Source organism: Toxotes jaculatrix, chromosome 2 (assembly GCF_017976425.1).
Source record: "Toxotes jaculatrix isolate fToxJac2 chromosome 2, fToxJac2.pri, whole genome shotgun sequence".
NCBI classification, from domain to species: domain Eukaryota; kingdom Metazoa; phylum Chordata; class Actinopteri; family Toxotidae; genus Toxotes; species Toxotes jaculatrix.
In genome coordinates this window covers 17,771,106-17,797,321 of record NC_054395.1, presented here as the reverse complement: position 1 = coordinate 17,797,321, position 26,216 = coordinate 17,771,106, and the positions used below count along the sequence as shown (strand labels likewise).

The 26,216-nt window shown below is 40.1% G+C and overlaps 1 protein-coding gene across 1 annotated transcript; it reads right to left on the bottom strand.

Annotated features, from left to right (window-relative positions):
- Positions 1-185: 185 nt before the first annotated feature.
- LOC121188985 (RNA-binding motif, single-stranded-interacting protein 2-like) lies at positions 186-20,666 on the bottom strand. Its single transcript, XM_041048960.1, has 14 exons — positions 20,462-20,666; positions 12,905-13,116; positions 9,726-9,784; positions 7,981-8,072; positions 5,676-5,833; positions 5,275-5,354; positions 4,983-5,092; positions 4,800-4,846; positions 4,614-4,707; positions 4,337-4,387; positions 4,034-4,144; positions 3,520-3,600; positions 3,341-3,422; positions 186-3,195 (listed from the first exon to the last, which is right to left on the bottom strand). Exons 1-13 carry the CDS (start codon positions 20,531-20,533, stop codon positions 3,345-3,347), a joined length of 1,245 nt encoding a protein of 414 aa, XP_040904894.1. The 5' UTR covers positions 20,534-20,666; the 3' UTR covers positions 186-3,195; positions 3,341-3,344.
- Between the last annotated feature and the right edge of the window lie 5,550 nt (positions 20,667-26,216).

Sequence of the window (26,216 nt, the reverse complement as noted above, 5' to 3'; positions counted from 1 at the left end):
TTGGTTTGATATAAAAACTGTCACATTTGATAATTTGATAAACATGGGAGAATGTGGACGTGTCTTGGGCTATTTTGTTCGTTGTCTCGCTAAAACGTGCCAGTGGTCCCTTGTGTAATAAAAAAAAAAAAAAAAAACCACAGTGAAAAAGTTTTATTTAAAAAAATGACAGGTTCAGAATTAAACCAAGTTAAAAGTTTAATAGCTGTAGGGTTTTTTTCTGTGAAGAAGACAAAAGACCTGCATCATGGCACAGACGGACAAACATTTACTGAGGAGAGGTTGTTTGATGCACCAAAAAAAAAAAACCTGCATGGACATTATTGAACATGAGTTACAAACTGGTCCCATGTGTGAGTTGATATATTGAATGACCTTCAGCTAAACGTTTTCTAAATACTTAGCAATCCAGACTTAGCAGCAATAGTTCTTTCAGTAAGCCACCACTTAGATTTTCTTCAATATTTTGGATAAAAAATGGAATGACAAAGGAACACAAAATAGTAATTAAAAGTTCTAAATATTTCTTTGCTTCATAGATCTATGTTCAGAGTAGTTCTGATATAACAAAACTCTTTTCAACATTAGCAGTGCATGAAAAAAAAATTCCAGTCAGAGGTCAAGCTCACCAAAACTGAGTAGCACTTCACTATCCCTTCCAGTGAAATCTAAGGCATTTCTGTGAAGTTTAATTTTTGCCTGGTAATGAACTGTTTCACGGTTTTAAAGAAATAAACAGAAAACAGTTACCAAACAGGACAAGACAGGACACATAAAACATAAAAAACTGCAGTTGGATGGAACAATCTAATACAACCAAATGGTGTCTATTATTACAAAAAAAAAAAAAAAACTGGATAGAGTGGGCGACACCCACCTTCATACACTTAAAGCACACCTGCCATTTTGTTTTTTGTTTTTTGTTGTTTTTTTTGTGTTTTTTTTTTAATAGTTCCTACATTTCCTACAGTCATAGTCACCACATTTTGGTATGAAATATTTCCCTTTTAATGCAGCAATTTTTATTAACAATTAATGAACCATAGATGAGTGTCAATCTGAAAACAATAAAAACTCTCAATGTATGTATAATGAAAGATGAAATCCACGTAAGCCAGAATGTGAAGTCATTTAGTGAGGTGATCCATTGTCATTATGTGAGGTGTCTCTTGGATATCTGTAGTATTGCATTTATAAGGATAATAAATTAATTGCATAGATCATCAGACCTTGGGCGTGTTTTCCGAACGTTGGACGGAAGAGTTAAAGGATGTGGACACAGTACCAGCTGTGAACAGCCATGAGACCCACTGTAGTTGGTTATTGCCTGTGAACCTTATACACAAACTGAATCTACATTGCTCTGGCAGGATGAGGTAAGTCAAGGTTTTGAACATATAATTCTCTTAACATTGTTCCCAACTGCTTGGGGTACAACTCTGTAACAATGTATCTGAACCTAGCATACATAATTCATCCATGATCAGGAGTCATGTTCATAAAGTGCCAACATTTGTGACACAGACAGAACTGAAATGTCTAAAAAAAAAAAAAATATTAAAGCCTCTTTGACATCAACACTGAAACCAGAACAAGAAACGTATGCAAAACATACAAACAAATCACTATTAAAAAAAAAGTCGAAAACATCTATTTCTCACTATTTAAGCACTCAACACACTATCAAAAATAAAATCAAAGCTTCTTTGAAAAATAGGATAAATCTTAAAAGTATTGAAACTGAATTAAAAAAAAAAAAAAGAAAACATTTAAATACAAAATGTAAAAAAAAAAAAAAATCATGAGGGTGAAAAACGGAAATACAGAAACAGATGGAAACACACAGCAATAGCCAGTATTAAAGCTTTCTACTGGCCATAATAATCCACCTTGATAGTGTTGAAGATATAACAGGGCACAGCCGCGCTTTGCCAGTTGATTTCCATGTCTTTGTAATAAGAACTTCAGACTCTAATAACAACATCTAAGTCTTGCTTCAGAAAATGCATTTTCTGGATTTGGTGAAGATTCAGCTTCCCTTTTTCTAAAAGGGACATGAGGAAAAAAAAACAGAAAACACAGCAACGCATAAGTTGCTCTGTTCAGACAATTTGGTATAGTGTTGTTAACAGCTGAAGCATTACTACGCTGAAAAAGGAAAATCAAAAGAAAGCCTAAATAAATTTAAATCTCTTATTTACAGACAGCTCTGTATGAGATGTGATCCCTGTCGAGAAACTTTGGATTTCATCAAGTGGAGCAGCTCAAAGTAAACCGTTCAGAACCTTTTGATAATAATCTCTGGAATGCTTTAAATCTACTGAGCTCTTTTTAAAGAAGTCTTCTCTGTGTAAGCTGACCACCATCTCTAAATTTTCTCTCTCTCTCTTTTTTGTAATCTTCTGATTGTCTGAAGCTTTGTCGAGATTGTTGGAACTATAAATTATTTGAGAGTCAAGTGCCAAAAAGAAGCGAGGCCACTTCAGGTAAGGTTTCATACCCGAAAAACTTGCGGCCACTTCAGGAGAAGCTAATCCAAGTACGGGCCACATCTGTCTAAATTAGGAGTCATCTGCTTTTTGAATGACGTTAGTTTTTTGTTTGTTTGTTTTTTTGAGCCTTCTGTATTCAAATATTTGCACCAATTAATCAAAAGAGGACACATGAAGCTAGGAACACACCAAAACAAAGCATTATGTACAAAAAGGCAGGTTCAAAGTCTGAAAATATCAGACTAAAGAAAAAAAAAAAGAAGTAAAATGAGCACATTTTCAAAAAGGTCAAAACAAAGCATGACTCAAAATAAAACATGGTGTTGAAATGTTCTTTTCCTGGTTTCATTCTAGCTCCCCGGAGTAGTATTAGAAAAGAATAACGTTGGAATAAACCTTTTCAGCATGTGTAATGTGTGTCTGTGTGTGACTGTTTTTCTTGACTGTTATCAAAATAGACGCTCCTTGTTCTGTTCTTCCATTTCCCATTGCCTGCCATCCTCCAGCCTTGCTTGTTTGAAGTAAGAAGAATTTTAAAAGAGTTTTAAAATATGAGTTTGTAGAAAATATCTTTATTTTTTTTGTCCTTTCTGTGTAACAGTTCATGGTTCCTCCCAAGTGTCTCGTGCCTTACGTGCAGAATCATGGTGCCGAGTTTCAGCACTTGGGCCCCTTGAGAGTCACTTCGGCTCCAGAGGAAGATCTGACACAAGGCGACAAGACCGGCCAGTTAGAAACAGGAGCTACATCTGTATCATAGCCCAACAAAAAATGTTTTTCTAATAAAAATGTTTACACATACAGAGACACACACAAGACACAAACACTAGCAATAAGGGAAAACCCACCTCTTCACTTGCTATGCTGGTAGGAGTAGGTTGTGTGTTCTGTGGGTGTCTCTATGGCAACGGGTTGTTGGACGGCACTTTCCTGAAAGGGAGGCAGCAAAGATTAAATTCGTCGGTGATTGTTTCACATAATATTTACGTGTCAAACTGTTCTAATGGGAGGAATTAGAGGTCCTTACCTCAACTGAGATGTTGGTAGCAGGCACTTGGGTGTACTGGGGGATGTAGGTCCCCTGCATAGATGTGTTTGCAGGCATATACTGGAGGAGAATGGAAATAATAAGGACATCGGTAATAGCGCTGTCAAATAAAGCTGCATGGGACAAAGTTTATATGCTAAATAACAATGATTTTCAACGCCCTGAATCACAAAAGGGAGCTACAATTCAAGAAGAACATTCCGCCTAATTCACAATGAACAATTCACCTAAAATATAAATTCTAGTTATCTCCCCCCGAAGTATTTGGCACATCCTACAAAGTTGTGAATGAACACCAGGGAAACACTGAGATAATTGCTTCTCTCATCCCTTTGGTATTGTTTTGTGCAACACAATCACAGGCTGGGCCAGTTTGGTAGACAGTTGCTCTCAGCTGTAATTTGGCGGCACCAAAGTTTTAAATTGCCTAATGCAGCTTTAGCAGTTAAATCTCGACAACAGCTGAATGCTAAACGTTCTGCTCCCTACTCACTGTGCCACTGCTGCCCATAGAGAGGTGGCTGAGCTGCTGTGTCAGGGGCCCTATCATCGAGGTCGGCTGGATAGACATGGTGTGGTCCATTCCTGGCGTTAGGACTGCTCCCTGTGGACAAACACAAAGTGGTGTTAGAACCGGCCATTAGGACAAAGAGACTGTTAGACAGACAGTCTCACGGAGCATTGATGGCAGTGTGACAATGAGAAAGCAGCAGCAGAATATTAAAAGATTCTGGCTGCAAAAAAAAAAAAAAGAGAGAGAAGCAAGAAGGACGGCCAACAGCTTGTAAATACTCACTGTGGGCGGCATGATGTACGACTGGTGATGTATCCAGGACGGGTTGTGTACCTGCAGGAACAAGAAAGAGCGGTGGAACAGCGTAAAATTACATACAATAATATGAAAAGGTTAAATCAATTTAGAAAATAGGCAAGGCAAGTCCAATAAAATCAGCTGTGCTGTTTTTTTTGGTTTTTTTTACAAATAAAGCAATTATGGGATTTAAAGGTATGTGACAGCAGGCCTGGGCTTATCTGTCCACACCAGCTTTGAAGGTTTGAAAATAGCCCAGTACCTGGTAGGTGGACACAGGTGAATGCATGTATGGGGAGAGGGAGGTCGCTCCAATCATCCGGTTGGGGGCAATGCTATACGGAGAGGAGTAGAACCTACACAAAGAGACAAATAGTCATTAGTCACCACATGATTCCACTCACTCTGTATATACAAGGCACCTTCTTGTCAGAGTAGAAGTACTGACCCGTTCTGTAAGGCTGTGGTGGGGTCGTAGGTAAGGGTCATTCCTCCCTGCAGGAAGAAGAGAAAGGAGAAAGTAATTTAGAGGCTGATCAGTGTGCTATATCTTAAGCCTGGGGCAATGCTGCTTAATAAGAAAAACGGTTTAAATAGCAGTCATTATGTAGAAGAAAAATCATGAACTCACAGTCTCCCCATCTCTCGTCCAGGGCCGGCCGTTCTGCAGATATTTTCCTTGGCTCTGACGCTTCTTCTGGCCTCCGTCAGCAAATTTGCACAGCAGGGGTTCTGATGGCACTGGACCACGGAAATAAGAAAACATCGTGTTATATGAAAGATAATATTCAGTTTCACAAATGTAAAAGTCTTTGGATTTGAATATTTCCTTCGGCTAGTAGTTTGTTTAGAATATTATATATACCCAAACAAGATGTCAGGTAACAACAAAAAGTAAAAAAAAAAAAAAAAAGAAAACTTACCTGGAACTCCAGGTGGAGTCTTGATATATTTTCCATTGAAATGTTGGATGATGGCCTCACATTTCTCAGTTGACTCCATCCTGTTGGAAAAGGTTATGCAAAGTGTCTATTAAAAACAGTCACCGTGTTTAACATTAGCAGGAGTGAACACACTATGCTGGTGTGTTAATATTTCCAGTTGGAGATTTTGCACCCATATTGGCCACCAGAGGGCTCACTCCCCATGATGAATACTTAAAAGAATATAAAGTTGATCTGTGCCTTCAGCACTGACTACACTCATTTCATAATATTTCTTTGTGCAACTGGATATTTTCTTCAAAGCGCATGAGGTTGCACCATCACTGACTGACTTACACCAGCTCTCCTGAAACACGTGACCCAATAACCGAGGTTTGTACCTGGCAAAGCCCACTCCTCGGCTGGTTCCATTGGCATCACGGAGGATGCGTGTGGAAATGGCCTGGCTGAAGGGTTTCAGCATGCTCTCCAGCTCCTGCTCGTCCATGGACAGTGGCAGGTTGGAGATGTATAGGTTGGTGGGGTCCTGCTCCTGTTGCTGAGTGCAGAGAAGCCAAAAGAGGATTTAAGAATGAGGATGTGGAGCAGACAGAGGTCTTCATTTCCTTGCGATAGAAGCACAACTGTATTGTGATGACAGGAGCCCTTCAAAAAAAATTCTGAGCCATACAAAAGCTGCTGGCAGCAGAATGAGGGAATTTATATAACCTTTTAGCAGGAAGTGTGTGAGATGTCTGATATTTGGGTGGCAGGTGGAGGACATCAGACAGCTAAAAAAACAGTTGAGAGAAGGGGTAGAGGGTTTGAAGTTTTAGGCAGATTTCATTTTTGGCCTTGTGGAGAAAGAGAGCTGCATGGATGAGATCGAAGGCGAAAACAGATTCAGAGATGGTGGAGATGATAGTCTGGCTGGACTTCACCTGAACCTCTCTCTTATTTGAACTTCCCCTCTCTCTCTCTCTCTCTCTCTCTCTCTCTCCTCTACTTTTATTCATTCAGCTCACTTTTTTTCTTCCTCGCACTCTTCTCTTGTTCTCCATCTTTCATATGTTATTACCAAAAGGGTAGAAGACAGGCCCATTGTGTGAGACTAGCCTCTTAAAGAGGATGAAAGCGCAGAATCCAGGTAATGCGATATCAAAGCATAATTACATTTCAAATGGCTCTCCACCCATGGATGATCTAAAATGATTACGTGCTCTCACTCGGTAGAGAATCACAGCAGAGACATTTTGGACAAAGACCTTTGCAAATAATCTGGAGAACATCTAAAGCACCGTGCTATCATTTCCCCACAAGGCAAACATTATCGTCCTGTTTCCTAGGCCATGGTAATAATAAGTCACCTGCATTCAAGCAGTTATATTCATGTGGTAATCCTGACCTTGAATGCAGACACAGGGGGCCAACTGTCGGCTTGAATATATCAGACAAATTATGCAGTTTTCCAAATCTGAATTTGAAATCATTCGAAAAACAACCTGAAGTACCACAGTTTCATTTTATGCTTTTGAACTATTTTGTTGGCTTTTCCCCCCCTCTTTTCTTTGCCTCCTGCTCAAACACATTTAATTGGACCAACAGTATCTTGTAAGATATCCAATCTGTATCACCCTCTAACCATTATGCATATTCATTATCTCAGAGTACAGATGTGATTAAAAACCTGTAAATGCAGTGTGAATTAATTTCCATCCTATGAATAATGCATGTGTAATCGCTGCGACCTGTGGTGAAGGTGATTTCTCCTTCACCTCCCTCCTCCTCTTCTTCCTCCTTCACAGCAGTGCGAGCTAACGATGAAGCTTGAACCCATGAGAGCGAGCAGAGAAGACCGCGAATGAGTCAGAGTGAGTCAGAGAGAAATCTGACGCAAGCATAAGCCCTGTTGTAAACCAGGAGTGAACGGGTGAGTGAAATCAAGTTATTTTGTGAGCAAGGAGCCGTATGAATGTCAGTGATCCAGCTTAACGAGAGATCAGCTTTCCCAGGGTGTTGGTGGCGTGCGTGTGCGTGTGCTTGCTTGTGAGTGTGTCATAATCCGGTTGAGGCAAGGCTGGTGAAGTGCATGCGTGATTGTCAACTGTTCACTGTGTGTGTGTGTGTGTGTTGACAGGGCGGGTGACTGGGCACAGGGCCCTGCTGACTGGGGAGCTGCTCAGACACTGAGTCAGATGCCACCAGGGAGAACAGACAGGTTCTTTGTACAGGGAGCTCAGAGACCAGGCCCTGGGACACGTTCCTCCAACACCATCACCACTATGGAGCACGACACACACGCATGCATACACGTGTACACACTGTACCTGTGCGTATCCATGCACTCTTGTTTGTGCACACACATATTCTACAGTGCATTGATATCCATAAATACGCTGACTTACACACACATATGTGCATGCAGTGCACCGCCCAGGACACGGCCACGCACGAGCGCACACTTGAGAAAGCTTAAAAAGAGAAATTCATACATTTCTGCTACAAGGATAAAGATTCATCCCTTAATTTGTGATTAATAATTCATCCTTCAACTTTTTTTTGCTGAGTCACTGTCAAAATATCTGAAAGTGTTTCTGATGTGCTTGCTCAAGATTTAACTTTGACCAAACATCTGCGTTAAGCTGATGCTGAGTTGTGAGAAACACACCAATTACCAAATATTGACATCTCAGGAGGGATTCTTACCTTGGCCATCTGAGCCTGGACTCCACCTGCCTTCAGCGCCGTCACCGCCTTCTGAGCTGAAGCTGGACTGTCAAAGTCAACAAAGCCATAGCCTGCAGGTAACGAGACATGCAACAAGACATACATGTCATGACAATGCGACATGCATACCATAGGACTCTATAGGACACAGACATGTAATCTGAACTCCTGGAGCACTCATATCCGTGGTGTTTGAACCTGAGGAGACAGTCAGCTATGCCTGCTTCCCTTTGGAGGACAGATGTAGAGTTATACAACACTGTCCATATTGTGTCACACAATACACACCTGTTTAGTAGGTACAGTGTGAAGAACACACAGTAAACATTAGGCAACCAAAAGCAAACAGCTTTAGTGAGAGGAGTGTATCAGCAGTGGGCTGTAACCTTAAATTTTAAATCTGTAACTTTCCACGCATTCATTGATTCAAGACCATGATAGCATGGCATGGAGCACAAACAAATTATGCACTTAAATGAAAGTGTGACATTTTTCAAGAAGCCATATAATTTATATATATATAATTTAAGTATTTTTCATCTTATCAAAATGACTGGACTAAATTAATTTAAACAGAATTTGACCAGTAATTCCATTTAAACAAAAAGTGAAACTTGTGTCCCATACATTTGTTATTACAAAGGTTGCAGAACCTCTGATTCCTAGTCTTTACATCTTTAAGTCACGCTGGGAATTCTGGTGTTACAAACCCTGAAGCTGCAAATAGCCTGTATGTAATTTTGGTTTTCATAAAACAGATACTTTTGACATTTACACTCCTGCTGAAATTCCACATTAAGAGCACACGCTCTCATACTTTCATTTAAACTTATCTTTAAACCTCTGCTCAGCAGTTACCTTCAACCTGCTAGTGCCTTTACACTAGGAATGCACCGAATATTTGGCCACCGAAAATTTTCGGCCCAAAAGTGCATTTTCGGTTTTCGGCCGAAAGACTTTTATTACCGAAACAGGATGTTGTGATGACGCAAGCGAAAACCGCGGCCAGTACGAGCTTGTCAGGAAAGGCCAACATGTCCGCGGTGTGGACGGATTATAGTAAATCTGAGAAAGACACACGGATAGCGATTTGCAAAACATGTAATGTCGAAATTTCAAGAGGGGGTGCATCTGCAAAGAGTTTCTCCACGTCGGGTTTAACTTATCACCTGAAACCCAAACAGGTGGATCGCCATGCTGAATATGAGAGGAATACAGCGCAGAAAAGGAAAATCCCTCCGAGCACGCCCACTCCGTCTGTGGCGGACGTTTTCAAAAAGGCAAGAAAGTTTAAAACTTAACTTAAAGCGCTGCAACTCTTGGTGCATTTGTTGTTGTTAAAGGCCTACGGTTAACATATGGGCTATGGCAATCTTTGTTTTGATGCACTATTATGTTGTAGGCCTACAGCGAAAATTTTAAAATGCACTTGACTTATATGCACTTTGTGTTTTTATGAGAGAACATATTTCATTTTACAATCTTGTTTAAATTGATTTGTTCTTTGAAACATTCATATTAATTTATGTAATCGCATTGCCTTGCAATTTTCGTGAGGTTGTGTGAGTGCACAGTCATAGCCATGAATGCAATGGTACTAATAATTGGCATAATAATTTCTTTCGGTGTTCCGGTTTTCGGTTTTCGGCCTTGGTTTCCTCATTTTCGGTTTTCAGTTTTGGCCAAGAATTTTCATTTCGGTGGATCCCTACTTTACACCTCACCTTTGCACTTGTTAGTAGTCTTGTCCAGGATGGCCTTGGTGGATACGATTTTCCCATACCTGAAAAACAGTGAGGTTTGCACTCAAGGTTTGTGCTTGCACAGTGTTCTGAAAATAATCATTTGTTTACATTCAATATTATCATTGCAACACTGCTGAAGCAATGTGTTTTCTCTCTAAATCTTAACACACCCTAAGAGATTGTGCTCCATGATGACTGGTTTGTAATTCACCTGACAGATTAATCGCAATGACAATGAATACAATTACACCATATGATAATAAATTATATGCATAGAGAAATCTTTAGAGAGGTGGTTTGGCATAAATTAAATGAAACGAGTAATATCCTGTGGGTTTCTGCACACTGGACAGAACTATAGGCTTTCTATATCTTACTCATTCCAGCTCACACACAGATTTCAATAGGGAACCTCAAAGGAAATCCAACATGATGTGAAAACATGGTAAAAAAAAAAAAGTAAATGTCTCTGCAGTATTTATCGTATTGCTTCACAACAAACTATCAATATGAAAATCCTGCATTATCTACCCAGCTGCCCAGCTATGGGCACTGCAGATGCACAGGATAGTGCCTCGCTTGGGCAAATGTTTCTGTGCGGCAGAGTGTCTATCGGTTCCCATCTCTCCAGGCATGTGCATGCAGTGTAATCTGATATGCCTCTCCTTGGCTGTCCTGTCCAATGCTGGCTCCCAGCCATACTCTCATTCTACTAACCAGCTTCTCTCTAGGCAGCATTAAACCCTCCGCTGGGTCTTAGTGCCCCTCGCGGTGCAATCCAGCTTTCATCCGGTGACACTGCAGCACTGCTGCATTTCATCTGGCCTAGAGGAGTCACTTTCAAAATACATTTTATTAATAAGGATTAAGCAATGACCTGCTGAAATTGTAATCGGGCATTTAATCTGTTGGATTAGTTGGAACTGGAAATGAAATTGTTTCTTTAGGATCACTTTTCCTTTAGAGACTCTTTAACTCTTTAACTGATATGGCTTAAGGTTGGCTGTGAAGATAATTATGTTTTAATGTGAATAGAAAAAAATACTGACATCTATGCAACCACAAGACAACCTAAAACCAGTGTTTATCATCTACTAAAGTTCACATTTTGGAACTCACTGCCACCTTATGTTTGATTATGTCAATCCACTAAAGACTTTTACAGGGGTAATTTGAATTCATAAAGATAGATAAAGAGATAAAAATGTAATGTGTTCCAATCATTTTTCCCTATCAAAATTCTCTGCAATGGGAATCAATTCAGTGCTAACTGAAGATCTGTTGTATTATGCATTTGACCTCCTACATAACATTACGATTTAATGGTGCATTTCTGATTCTAAACCATAAGCTGCAACCAACTGGACTGGATGGATATGCCATCATTGTCTTCCTGTATTTTCATATGCATTGTTGTTGTGGGCACACAGAAGGTAGGTCTCCTACTTCACATTATAACTAGTATTTAAGATGCGAGCTTTGCTTGCTACTCTTCCCTGCTTACACAGTTGAGATACCCGTTTACTGAACTGCGCTCCGAGGTCTTGGACTACGTGATGCAGAACGAAAAGAGGGGCTAGAGACTCAGCCATGTGTGAGAGAGAACAGCATACAGAGACCAGCCCAACATCCATCCATGGTCAACCACCAGAGAAGGACCAGGGCAAGAACCAGAGCAGCAGCGAGGCACCCACAGAGACAACTGCAGGGGCCGGAGATGGAGAATCAGCCCCCCCATCCCTTCCTCTCATCCCTCACTCCCTACACAGTGTGCATACAGCAACTCTTAGTGTGGGGGAGGGGAGCTTTAGGAGTTCTGTCTCCTGATAGAATGGACACATTAAGTGTTCAAACTTGAGTTAAGTACGTAAAATTCCCTCCATGAGCTTTATTACAGCTGTTTTGCTTCATCATCTACAAACATTTTCCTTATTATCTCTTACTGGATACAATGTCCTATCTCAGTCTAGGCCAGTGTAATTCTCAACTGAGAATTACACTGGCCTTAATGTGCTCTGCTAAAAGGCAAATTTCATGCGGTGATTTTATCTGCTCTGTAAAAGCAGAAATATGAGAACTACCCCCACAAGAACACCACCTGACACACAAACCCTGAACTCCATTCACTCCTCCCCCTCTGATTCTCTCCATCCACCGCCACCCCACCTCCCCCTCTTCATGCCATTGCCCTTGTTTGTCTTTCCCTTTCCCCTGGGCTCGCCGTTTCCTGTAGGGTTGGGCAGTCTCATGTGAGCCATATCTTCCAGACAGCTGTAAAATAGCAGGCCTCTCCCTCCCGCTCTCCCTTATTCAATCTCTCTAGACCCCTTTCCCTCCTTTTCTCTCGCTCCTCTCTTCTGCTCTTCTGGTTCTCATCACCAGGCTCCAGAATTCAATTAAGTAAACCCAGATCATTCATCTCAGTCCTGCTTGTTTTGATGTCTCCCACTGTAGACCTAACAAACATATCAGATGGATTGGATGATGCTGTTGTTTGATGTCTGACGAAATACTGCCCACAACAGAGTTTTCAAAGACTCACACTGAAACTGCAACTTAATTGTGGTATTTATAGTGCAGAGTATGACTTTGGGGCGGAATAGCATAGTCATTGTCATTGTACTGTGTGATGAAGACTAAAGCACAGATAAGCCATAATTCATATAGGTTGAAAGTCAAAGAAGGAGCAAAAGCAGACACAGAGAAGGAATTAGTGTGAGAGAGGGAGACTAAACATTCTGTACCTAGTTGTTGGAAAGTCTGTGCTTAGCTGTGCCAAACTGAAAGGTCTTAGTTTGCAGCCCAAATGATTGTTGTTTTTTCCATAAGGCCACTAAATGATGGGCCTTAAAAACACATGGATAAAAATGTGGCCCTCTTCTCCGTTCCAGCAATACCTTCTGCAGGTTACATTAGCATTCCTGTGCACTTCAAGTGTAAGGAAGCCATCCATCCACTGTATTTCCCCATGTAGTAATACCATCCATTATTTTTTCAGCCAGCCAGCCAGCCATCTATCCATCCATCAACCCATCACTCTGTTCTATCTTAATTTACTCTGCTCCTCTGACCTGGTTCACGCTCGCAGTGGGCAGCCAGAGAGAGATTTATTGGGTGTCTATGTAGACGCTGAAGCAATTGGTTTTTGGGTGACTTACGGCTGACAGAGTTTGACCAGATCCTGGTCTGTGGTTCCTGGGTGGAGGCCACGGATGTACAGGTTTGTTTTGCTCAGCTGCTCTCCCCCGCTGCTGCTGCTGCTGCTGCCACTGCCATTGCTGATGGTGTTGGTGTTGGTGGTGTTGCTGTTGTTGTTGTTGTTGGGGCTTGGAGGAGCCATCTGATGGTTGGAGGGGGACACATACGTCTGCTGCAGAACAAGGGAAAGGCATAGTTAGATTTGGCATGGTGCAGTCACACACAATGCAATTAAAATGGATGTATACGCAGATGTAGAAGCTAACTCCACATGAAGCAAGATCGGCTGGTTAATGGTCGCACTAACTGACTTGCTCAAACTACAGGCTTATGAGGAGAAAATCAATTAAAGACGCAATTAACCAGAACATGAGCAACAGTGGCTGGTTAGCCTTAACGACATGATGTCAAATGTCTTCAAATGGGGCCACAGAGTCAGAGCCAGGACATCAATAGCAATTTTGCTCCTTCATCTGACTGAAATTTCAGATAGATAGATAGATAGATACTTTATTTCATCCCCAAGGGAAATTTACATCTATTAAAGGCTGCCTACAAAACACGATACATCTTTTGCTCTGACTGTAAATGTAAGACGTTACCCTAATTATTATATGCTTGAGATTACCAATCAAAATGACCTAATTTTGAATTGTACTGAACTTCAGAAAAAAAAATGCTACTTTGGCAGAAAATATAAACTGTAAAAAATTGAACTGAGCCCTCTTACAAATAGCAAAAACAAAGAGTGTAATATAAAATCTGGCTGGAATTACTGTGGCCAAGTTCCATTCTGCTGCAAGAGAGGCTTTTATGCTTTTTGCAAACAATCGAGAGAGTTTTCAATTGAGAGTATTTGAAACAGTTCCAATCAAAACAGTTCACAGGGAGATCTGTGGATTATCAACAGCCACCAGGACATGGTTTCTGGAAAGAAACATTTATATTTGCTTTTTCGAATTTAATTTTTCATTGCTTTGAGCATCTCAGACCAAATTCTATTCACCACTGTTGTCTTGGGGTGTTGGCAAAAACCTCAAGACCAAAACTATCTGCATGACTAGATACCACTAAATGCTTTTTAGTACTAATACAGCAGTGTATGTGCAGAATTGTGCATATAACGGATGCACTGGTGATTTTATGTGACGGCTGTTTTCAATGTTTGCATTTCTGAAAAACATTTTAATAATAATACGGACCATGGTCTCAAACTGAAATTCTACACAGAATTTGTTAGGAAGTAAAATGTCAGATACGTTTGGCCTTGGTGTCGCCTTCCTCTCAGTGCTGGAGGAGGAGGAACTGTTTGATTAGTTATGGTCAGCAGGCTCTGCTTCAGGGAACAATGGGGTGGCTTGTTGGACACCACAAGGTCAGCACTGGACCACCAGCTTGTTAACAGAGAAGGAGCTGTCAAAAGAGTGCTGGAATCAAGCTAATTATGACCTCTCTAGTTCTCTCTGCTGTGGCTCTGTTCAAACCAACTAGTACAAGTTTAATTCATATTCCTAAAACACAAATCTGTGAGGGAACATCACATTTTGCAAAATTAAAACCAAGGTTTTAAGGTTTAAATTTCAAAACATGCTCTGAAAAGTGCACACAGGATTTTTAAAAAATAAGATTTGAGTATTTATTTTATAATATAATAAAATTAAATATAATATAATCTGCAGTGTACAAAAATCAATTGTGAGACACAAATCTGGTCGGAAAAACGCTAAAAACTGTCCACTACGCCTGAGCAGGAAAAAAGCAAAAATAAACCAATCACATGTGATCCAACAAACCACAACCAAACAACTAACAGAGCTCCAACTAAAAGCATTTTTATTGGCCGCATATCACGCCAGTCAACACAGAAGTTCAACAACTCTGCCTAAGATAGATAGCAAAGGACAGGGCAGCTAAATGGCTACTTTGTTATTGGCTGTAGCTGGATGTCCTCCTATCATGGAACGTAATCAAGTAACTTATCTGCTGTTTTTTTCACACTGTATGTTAACATTGGATGCACATATCACATTATTCCCAATTTAACATTAGCTTATTTTACTGTTTAAAATTGTGTTCAACATTAAATTTATTACTCTTGGATAATGATTTTAACAAATCCCATGAGGCGTGTCTGTATTAACAAAACTTCAAGCCCACAGTCTCACACATGGAATCTATAAAATCTATAACACAGCTTAATCTAGCCAACTTAGCTGATGTAAAGTCCCTGTCGAGTGAAACTGAGAACATCCAGACTTTTTAAAATAGTTTTCCCTGTTTGTGAAAGCATAAGTGCATTTATGATAACAAATGCAAATCCATTTAAGTGTGTTCCCTCTGCATAGACCAGATTGAGTATCAAACTTATATCTTTAACTACCTGACTAACTGTCTACAGGTAGGATGACTATGAAATGGGAAGTATTATTATATTAATATTTTAAGATTATATTAAGATGCACGTTAAGCATGTATACCAATGCATGCCTTAAATATGACACAATTTTCAAGTACAAAACCATTTTTACCTCACAGCTAAACCTTGAATCCAAGAAAGTGTGTACACTGACCTGATGTTTCTTATTACTTATAACTTATATACAACATATGACATATACATATAGTACTGTGTACAGGCTTTAGGCACTTAAAATGTTTACATCTTATTCATCATGCACTACCATCAGACAGGCATCTGATCAGTCCCATATTCATTCTGCAGCATGACAATAACGCCAAATATACAGCCAGAGTCATAAGGAACTATATTCAGCCACAAGGAGCCCTGAAACAGATGGTCTGGCCCCTACAGAGCCCTGATCTCAACATCACAGAGTCAGTCTCGGACCACATGAAGAGACAGAAGACACTGTTCTCACACAGTTCTCCAAGATGACTGGAACAAGCTACCAGCAGAATACCTTGAAAAACTGTGTACAGAGGAGCGCTTGTGTGATCACACCAAATATTGATTTAATACTACTTTTTTTATTAATTAAAAAAACTATTAATGACTTTACTTTTAAAGCCTACACTACTTTATGTGTAATCTTGTAACATTCTTTCAGACACTGCTGACATGAGTGGCAACACCAGTGATTCGTTCGCATGCTTTTTTTCATCCCAGCTGCCATATGTTTTCCAAACTGTTTTGGAATCAGCCTTCAGAGATTACTCTCTGCCTTTTTAGTCAAGCTGAGAAAATCACAGTGACTCACAGAGCCCATTCATCTCCGTCCTCTTCTCTAATCTCCCTCTCTTCTTAAGCATCAATAGTACACTGTTTGTTTTTCCACAATCACAGCCTCTTCCTGTGCTTTCCCTTCCCTTCACTGTTGGCGGCCTGCACAGAGTATCAGGAGGGATGCACCTGCAGATGCCTGGGGAGATAGAATCTGACAGGAGACCGAGTCTGGGCCCGAGCCTGGCTAGTGAGGCCTGTCTAATTGGGATCTGAGCTTGTTAGCGGAAAGTGCTAATCCCTCTCATGTGCTCTCTAGTCAGAAGCTAGTGTCTCATTAAGACCGCCCTGCTATGCTCCTTCTGAGAAAAGGATGGCAGTGAGTTTGCTCCACACTTTCTCCCCATATGCCCCAGTTCCTTCAGGCTCCAGGTGTTTTGCCACCCGTGTAAGGTAAGGTCAAATATGCAGCTGCAAACACATGCAAACGTGAATGCAGAAGAACACAAATGCAATTAAGAGGGTCAGAAAGTATAATGTGTATTAAATATGCATGATTGTGAATCACAAATCTACTTTTACAGCCTATAAGACTGCATAGCCTCTCAGTAAGCCTGTGCCCAAAATCTGACCTCCTGATGTTACAGATTTCCTTCCTACTTGTTACAGCCACCCACATCTCTGTTTACACTTCTCCTTACATGCACCACAGTGTCATCTCTGTGCATTCTTTACATTCCTTTGCAATACACACGTTTGTGTTTGTCTCCTTGAAGTGGACGGGGGCTGAAGGGGGGCATGTGTTGGGTTTAAGATCAGAGTTGAAGCTGTCGCTGTTAAATTGAACTACATTCCTAGAGGCATCACAGTTTTGTGGGAACTGGGCTTCTTGACAAGACAAGCTCAGCTCTGAGAAATACAGGAAACCCTTTGGTGTCCACATAAAACAAATTAATTAATTTACAACTGAAATGCTAACATTAACTAACACAAAAAAGGCTTTTATTTTTACAATATGTAATACCTTAACCCCATCTGCCTATGAGCAATTGATACTCAGTTGCTATCAGGCACTTGGTAGACAGCTTTCACATCCCCTTTAATATCAGAGTATGCAGTTATAGTTGCAAAAAGATATATAAGCGCTTTGTGTTATTATTATAGTTGTGCAAGAAGCATAACCACAGTAAGTGGCCTACAGAACGGTGAAGAGTGAAGACTGATGAGGTGATTACAGTTGGAGGGAGCAGAGGTGATGCCTGTTGGGAACGCAGGTGACTCAAGGACTTTTTCATCCGAGAGAGGACAACGAGTGCTAAGTGAGGCAGGGTGTATGCCTTCAACTCTGCAGTAACAGCAAAGATATGAGCCTGATTGTCTGACACTTGAATGCTACATCTCTCTGGCAACACAAAAAGCTTTTATGCAATTGATGCTGAGGCTGCTTACAAAATCTTGTTCTGTCATTTAATTATTTTTATTCCAAGATAAGGATATAGCTGCCTACAAAGACATAGGAAATAAAATGTCAAAGATTGAATGTTACAATTAGTTCCAAAAGAAAATGTATTTTGCCTATCATTATTATCATAGCAGTACTTTCCTTTACCATGCAGTAGCATTTCAATTATGGACTGATAAACTGTCAAAATCATTACCTCTATATTGCTAAAAGAATTATTATTTATACTATGTAACCAGTATATGTTTATGAATATATATCTTGAAAGAGATAGACATAAATGTGGAGTCTTACCTGCTTGGCTAAAGAAACCTTAAAAGGCACCGTGGAAAAGATCATAGTGTTACAGACACAATTTTTTTATACTGTATTTCTGCAGCTGCAGGCAAAAAAAAGGCAGTTCAAGGTGGGAAGAACCAAATGAGAAAAGTGATGAAAATCCTTGGCGTCCTGTGGCTAAAAGCTGTGACCTCTCCTTGCTCTCCTTCTCCTGTCTCAATCCAGTTTAGATCCAGTAAAAAAAAAGACAGAAAAATCTTAACAAGCGCTTTTAAAAAGTTTGTTTTCAACAGGCATCAAACACACTGAATAGAGCAGAAAGTAAATTCTCAGGATTCATCAGTTAGGAGGAATGTTCAGCCTCTCTTCTCCATGTGAACTGAACCACTGACAGACAAGAAATCAAGGTATGTGAAACACACAGGGGAGAAAGAAAAAAAGGCTGGGGGCAGTTAATCGAAAGCAGAGAGGTGAGAGGGGGGCTCTCTTAATCCTTTTCTTTTCTCCGCCCTTTTTCTCGTAGTAAAAGACACAGACCACGGGGCTACCACTTGACGCTGGATTTACAAGTCTTCCCTCTGTGTGACTTTGGCATTCTTAACAATGCAAAATCTTTAAAATTTAAAAAAAAAAGTGTGTGCATATGTTCCTTCAAGGAAAAGGTTTGAATTTGCAGAGCCCCTCTTGAAATGAGCACATTGTCTGAATCCAGGATTCCAGGAATTCCAGGTCATTAATCTGAGCAATCTGAATTCCTGCCAGCCTTCAGGCAGGGAAGGGAATAACACAGTGAAGAAGGGAGGTGTTTGATTTCAGCTTTGTTCAGACATTATTCAAGAAATGCTGAGAGTCAGGAATCAACATACTTCATATGCCATTCCAGTCACAATTTAGCTGCAGCATTTTTAAGACACACTGGGATAATAAAAAAAAAAAGTCCTAGATATGGCCAACAGCTTACAAACAATCCTGTCTAATGCTATAATTTCTATATGTCCCAGAATTTATAGTCTGTATGGAAAAGTAGTTAAAAATAGATAACACTTTCACTACATGCATTGTTCATACAACAAGACAAGCAAATCAGTATTGGCCCTTATATATCGTTTACGTTATAACTGATCTTTGCATCCCATGGGGCCAGATACTAACACAGTTATTATGTTTTACTTTCATTTCATTTATCAGGTCACTCCATCATTTACAGCATCTAAAAAAGGTTCTAGTGGTGCTTTACAAGGTTCTGCTCTACACGGATATTGAGGAGATTCTTAGGATCGTTTAGGATGTTTTAGTGGTCGATGGGAAAGTCCTTTAGCTTGTTCTATATGGGTGTTTAGAAGATTTAAATGGCCATTGAAAAGGTTCTACTATGGTTTTAGAAGATTTTAGCAGTCATTAAGAAGGTTCTACTGGTCCTTTGGGACATTATGGAGGTCCTTTAAAAGGTTGTAGTGGTCCGTGACAAGGTTCTATAGTTACTCCTAGAGTTTCTAGGGGTCTGTTGGAGGTTCTATAGGTCACTGATGAGGTTCTATGTGTAGTTTTGGAAGTTTTGGTGGTCAATGACAAGGTTCTAGAGGTCCTTTATAAGGTTCAGGGGGATGTTAGGACATTGCATTGGCCATTGGGGAGGTTCTATAGGTCATCTAGGAGTCTCTAGGGGTCTTTTGGAGGATTTAGTGGTGCTTTGAGAGGTCCTAGTAGCCCCTCAGGTGGTTTCTAGGGGTCCATTAGGGGATTTTAGGGGTTCCCTAGGAGATTTTGTAGTGCTGCGTTAGATCGGGTTCCCCACCACCATCAGCAAGACACCAAATGAGTGAATTCCCTTTGTGAGAAGGCTGTTTGTCCCTCCAGTAGAGGTCTATACACTTGAAGGATTTATGACAAGGAGCACTGAAGATGTTGGAACATCACATTACTAAACACACTTCTGTTTCGTTTCCTGTAGTTTGTCCCCCCATCTGTTTTACATCCATATTAGACTTATTACATAGACTCTGTAACTTTCCTCTTATTCACGCTGCCATGAGAACACACTCAGTCATCATTAGCAGGACTGAAGGGGTGGGGCATATCTGTACGCGTAAAAGAGGAAAAAAAACTTTGCTAACTTGTGGTTAATTCCAAAACCGAAGATGCGGTTGATTCGGCCCTTTAAATTAACATAAAACTAGAATATAAATATCTTTTATGCCCTTGTTCGGATCCATCCGAGCATCTACGGCCAGTTTGTAAGCTGTACTCTCTGTGCAGGCTATGTATAGGAAGAGAACAGCGACCGTATCGTGAACAAACGAAAGCAAACTGTGGTAGTAATCTACGGCAACAATGTAACGGACCCCGTGTTAGTTTGTAACAGTGTAACGACAACGTCAAAACAACAACAACAAAAAGGCCGACAGCGAAGGTTGCAACGGCAAGTAGGAGAGAGTTTAAACGCCGCCTGTGATCCACTTTCAAGGACACTGCAGCTTAAACAAGCCGAGCAGCTTTTAAACTGGAGAGGCAGAGCTCGAGCAACACCGCATCGAGAAATGACTCTGTAATTTCGGCGCGAGAGGATAAGAAGTAGGCTGTTGCGTTGTTGTTTACCTTCTTGTTGTTTTTGCCGGTGTAGCCGTTGTATGGGTTGATTCCTGTCCTTGGCGGCACAGAGAGCAGCATTTTTACACGGCACCGTGTCCGGAGGAGCGGAGGAGCGGAGAGCCAAGGCAGCTGACGTCAGCCAGGGAAATTCAGCCAGGAACAGCGGTGGTGATTGGAGTCGTTTTTCCCAAGCACTCTGATGTGCACACACACACACACACACACACACACACACACACACACACACACACACACACACACACTACGCTACACTGGCTATATGCTCATAATGTTATATCTGACTTAACCCCTGGATGCCCCACATGCCAGTTCTCCAAGTGCTAAATGACAACACAAAGCGATAATATAGTTAAATATACTTCATTACACAACAACCCTGCCGGATTTACGATTTGGTGAGGAAATGTATAAGTGTTCATGCGTAGAGTTTTAAAAGTTCTGTACCAGAGCCAAAGATGATTTTAAGACTTTGCGTCCTCTGAATCCAACATTTGACCCTTTTTTAGCAAATGGTTTGAGTGTCAAGCTGATTGAGCTTCAGGTCAAGAGACAATAATGCACCCTATGTGAAAAGAAATAGCCCACTACTACTATTTCCTGAGTAGGAAGTACACATGACTCACCATGACCTGAAATTCTTTTTTTTTTTTTTTGGGTTGAACAATTATAAAACAACTTTTGAAACCCTTCCTGGAGCAGTTAAAAGGCAAGTTATCTAAATCAATAGATAGCTGAAAATATGAAGTATAGAGTGATATGATAAAATGTTCTAATGAAGAGTTTAATAAACTATTGTGCTTGTTTTATTGAATCCTTTATAAAGGATAATTCAGAATATTTTCAGACAGTCCTTTAGTTTTTCAGTTTTTGCCATTTTTTCATTACAATTTAAAGTGTAGTTCAACTTCAAAATGTGATTAAAATCCCTCCAGACTATAAGGTTATTTAAGTCAATAGGTAGAAGGAGGCACCTAAAAAAATCTTACCTGATTCCAACCGGGAAAATAAGCCTAATAATTTTACAAACTCAAATGTCAAATCTTTATCTTCTAATCTGGACCACTTTCGTTGTTTGTATCCTCGGTTAAGGGCCAAACATGGCATCAAAATCCTTGTATTTCACAGACAAAACAAATCAAGAGATGTTTAAAAATCTGTTAGTCTGGCTGCAGCTTACACTGTTGTTCTCCTTTATATTTTGACCATTTTGTCAAACAAAGCAGATGTATCCCCTGAGGGTGGAAAAGCTTTGAAACAGTATTAAGATCATCATGGTGCACTAAACAAATGACATTTATCCATAGTTAGCAGTTCTTTAAGGCTGGATAACCATTGTCTGTGGAATAACCGGAAAGCTCTATGAGATAGACTGCTGCCTTTAAATAAAGACTAAATTACTATTATATAAAATACTATTGAAAAATTAATTAATTAAATTCATTACATTGTACTACTTTTGAAAAAAACTAATAGTATACATCAGGAAGCGCTGCGATCAAAGTAATATAAGTTATACTGCAAAAGTAATCAAAGCAATGCTTCCCTGGAAATACAGCTGACTTTTCTTATGATGTTTTATTTGAGTGTGATATAGCTGGAGATATAACACTAATTTACACTTTGCCATATTTCTGGATCTGACCCAAATTTAAAAATAACTCTTGATAAATAACATAACTGTCCATATTACCTCACATCCCTGTGTCTTTTCATCAATTATCATGCTTTTAGATGGCTCTCATGAATTAAAAAAAATAGTTTGTATCAACAGAGGTTGCTTGGCAACTAAATCCCCTGACCCTTTTGCCTTGTCTTGCGTACCCTGACTGATTAGCCCTCGAGTGTGTAGAAAACATATGCAATTGCTCACTCAGCCATACGGTGTGTTTTTTCGAGCCATAGCATTTGCATAATACATCTGCAACTGTAAAATTCAGCATCACAGAAAGAAAGAGGACAGGCCTATATACTTGTGTTGATCTACATGCACAAGGGATTTCATCCTGATTTCATCATGACGGTCTAGTCAGACAGATGGGAGAGGCTCAGCTGAATTCATAATCTCTGTCTCTCTCTCCCACACACATGCACACAATGTCAAAACTTGATGCATTGGTTGCATTTGCATAAAAATAACATTATTCCGTGTTGCCATCATTCTTTCCAGCTTGATATTGACGCTTTTTTCGACTGAAGCGCTTTCAGACCACAATTAGGTCACTCCCCCTGTTTCGATCTATGCAATGTTTTGATATGCGTGTGCAAGTGTTCAGCCAGATGGGCTGTGAGTTCCACAGAGCTCAAGGACATTTTGGGGAGTGACTCAGTCAGCAGAGGGCCAGAGCCAGCCAACACATGAATTCACCAGTAACGGGAATAGTGGGGCCTGCTGGAAGCTGTGGGGTTTTGGGATAAGGTTTCCTCCACTAACAGACTGGAAAAAAAAACTGATGTGATTGTAACTCTAGGCTACAATAGAATTTTGTTTATCAAACAGTTTAATCTAGAAGAATCTAGAGATGAAGTACGTTTCCTGGCAAAACAACCAAAATATTACATAAAATAACACCTGAATATGCACAAATATAAGACTCCTGTGAAAATGTCACGGTGAACTTTGTGTTGGACTGAGGCTCTTGCTAGTAGGTTGTATGGGGGAGGGTTGCAGATGCAGGATAAGTGAGGGGTGGGGTGAACGATTGGGGGGTTGGGGGGGGGGGCTGCTGGTGCATGCTCCGCATTCCTCAGGTGTTGTCAGCATAGCTTGCTCAGTAATTACCTCTCTGTGAAACACATGCACAAAGCCACACTTCACTGGCAAACCCATGGCTAGCACCCAAGGAACGCTGTTAGGCGAGATGACAGAGACAGATACGAGTACATTTATATTAACGTTTAGGCTTAATATGAGCTGGTTAATAGTTACTTTTTTTTTTTTTTTTTTTTAATGATTGCACCATTGTAAAATTTGCTGAAAAATTACAGGCATGATGTACTGCATGCATGCAGTGCAGCTACAGATGCAGATTGTGGCTGTGTGAGAGTCAGCAGCTTGATTTATGCAGCAATCCATCTTCTCTCAAGGATATGGGCAGGTTGGTTAATGATTGGAGCCAAGCAGACCTTGGCATGTGAATCTAGTGGTGTGATACAGATGAACAGCTGCAAACCTGGTGGTCAGCCTTCACACACACAATGTTTATTAACTTTGCAGACAGGTAGTAGATTCTTGTAACCCTCCCTCTGCATTCTGCTGTTCATTGTTTCTTTCAGATATCATGACTTTCATCATTCACACTATAATCAAAGAAGAAGCAGGTTCTCCCTGTCTGGGAACGCTTCTCTCCCACTCTCCTCGCCTTCCTTTGCCCCGCTCTGTCTCCTTGGCAGGCTTGCTAAAAGCTGAGGGATTGTGTGCAGATGTGCCTGGAGAGAGGCCAGCCCCTCTGCCCTGGGAGAACATGTGGTCTGGGAGTGTTTACGCTGGCACTCTTTCAAGCTGTCTCCCACACAGCATGCTGGCGTCTGTCTCTCCTAGATGACAATGCTTAACCCTCCTCCCACAAAGGGGGCATTCTCAGGTTGAGGTGACACCAGCAATCACGTTGATTCACTGTGCTGACAAACAGGAGAGACGCCAATGTAAATAAAAATTAAATAGATTTGGTAACATCAAAAAATTGTGTTTTCCTATGAACTTGAAAAGAAGCGTCATTGAAATACATGGAGGGATAGTTTAGCTTTAAAAATCCATTTAAAATGCAGCTATTCTAACTATTTTCCTGCTAACTTTTGCTTTTATATTTTGTTTTGATCCCCAGAGTGAAAAATGCTTGGATTCAAGCGATATCCAGACACTTCAGGCATGTTTTTCACAGATTCCCCGCATACTTCACATTCTCTCCTGTGATTCAGGCTCTGGGTAAACATCTGTAAGATGAAACCCCTTGAAAGGCACACTTATTTCTTAGCACCAGTGGCAGCAAAGGTTACTATCAGTTTGTGTAGTGTGAAATACACACCTGTTGTTTTTCATACCCGAGATTAAATGCCAGTGGGAAAAGAAGACATGCACTGCATGAAGCCATGGATTTGCAGAAAGAGTAATAAAAGAGCATTTGAGTTACAAGACAGCTGCTGTTTGGGTCAAAGAACCTCTCATGTTTTGTTTTTAACTAAACAACTCTTTGATTTGAGCTTTCTCAGAGTGTGTGCCAAGTAAATTTGATCAACTGCTGCATCAAATTGTTGAGTTTGTTTCGTTATGTTAGTAAAATGAGTTCCAGTCTGCATGTCTCTCTGTAATGTAAGTATTCAGTGCCCCCTGCAGGTTTAGATGGTTCATGAGATTACCCGGTCACACATTCACAACTTTTAAGAACAGTTTCGTAAAGATTACACATTGTTTGTTCAAAGCTGTAAGTACTATAGTACAATAAGTACAATAGTGCAAATATCTTTTGCCTTATTGATGAATTAAATAATTGTTTTTTGTAATGGACTGGGGAATGTACTGTAGATGAGGTCTTTATCTGAAGTCCAGACTAATTTAGGTCTTTTTTGTCCTCAGCTCTGGCAACCAGTCAATGGCGTAACTTGCTACATCATATGATTACATATTCTTTTTGTGATTACTTACATCCCCTTGACGCTGGGAAGATTATTGTACTAACCCACATCCTCAGATGTCCAAAAACATGTAGCTATATCCATTTCATAACAACCTTACTGGTTATTCATTTCCATGTACCACCAGGGGGCGTGATTTAGTGAAGAATGCAAAGGTTGAAGGGCCTCCACAGTGTGGGTTACACATATACCTCTCATTTAACTGTCTCAGTGCATTCTCATTATTTTGACTGAAAAGACAAAATCAGTGAGATTACAATAAGATTACAACATTTAGTTTGGAGGTTGCAGGCAAGAATTTACTTTAGGCCCCTATTAGTGATTCACAAGAGATGTTTCTGAAAGTGATATATTGGATTTCCCAACAACATGATTGATAGTAAAAACAAAAGAAATTTGGACGACTTTGGTCGTGCAATTGTAGATTATAATTTTTACTGACTTAATCTTCTTATGTAGAAGTTGGCAACTGACAAATGTCCTAGATTTTATCATCTAACTAGCTGCAGACCTATTTGAAGTCTGAGGAAAAAACACTGAAAGGAAAAATTCTTACAAGCAAGCATTATGTTCAGCATCTGTGAACAAGGCTGGCAGGATTACCAATCAGGCAAAGCCTCGGGTTTACTCCACATCATTATCATATCACTTAATTTGATTAACTTCATATTTGTTAGAAATTTGAACCACTGAAGCACAATATCAGCTATGACGAGTCCTCCATTTTCCATCTTGCATTCCCGGTCTTGTTCTGAAAACTCTAGTTTAACAACCTGAATTGTTTCAGTTTATATTGTGCTCATTTGTTATCATTCATTTTAGAATTTTTCTCAAATTGCTTCCATTTTTCTGTGTGTCAAGTACTTAACACGCAGGTAAGGTTATATTATACAATCACATTAGTACTGTAAGTCTGCAAACAACAATTGTTTTCATTATCAGTACATCTAACAATTATTTTTCATTAAAAACTGACTGATTATATGATAAATGTCCTCACTACCCCTCGAAGCCCAAGATCTCCCTTTCTAATTGATATTTTTTTCCTCGCCAGTCAAAAGCCCCCCCCCCAAAACAGCCTTTTTGGGTTATTGTAGTTACTGTAAGTAAT

Coding starts and splice junctions, on each gene's coding strand:
- LOC121188985 (XM_041048960.1), bottom strand. CDS start 20,533: ATGCTGCTCTCTGTGCCGCCAAGGACAGGAATCAACCCATACAACGGC. Junction 4,388..4,613: donor CACCTGTGTCCACCTACCAG/GTACTGGGCTAT, acceptor TTGTTCCTGCAG/GTACACAACCCGTCCTGGAT. Junction 4,145..4,336: donor CGTACATCATGCCGCCCACA/GTGAGTATTTAC, acceptor GTTTGTCCACAG/GGAGCAGTCCTAACGCCAGG.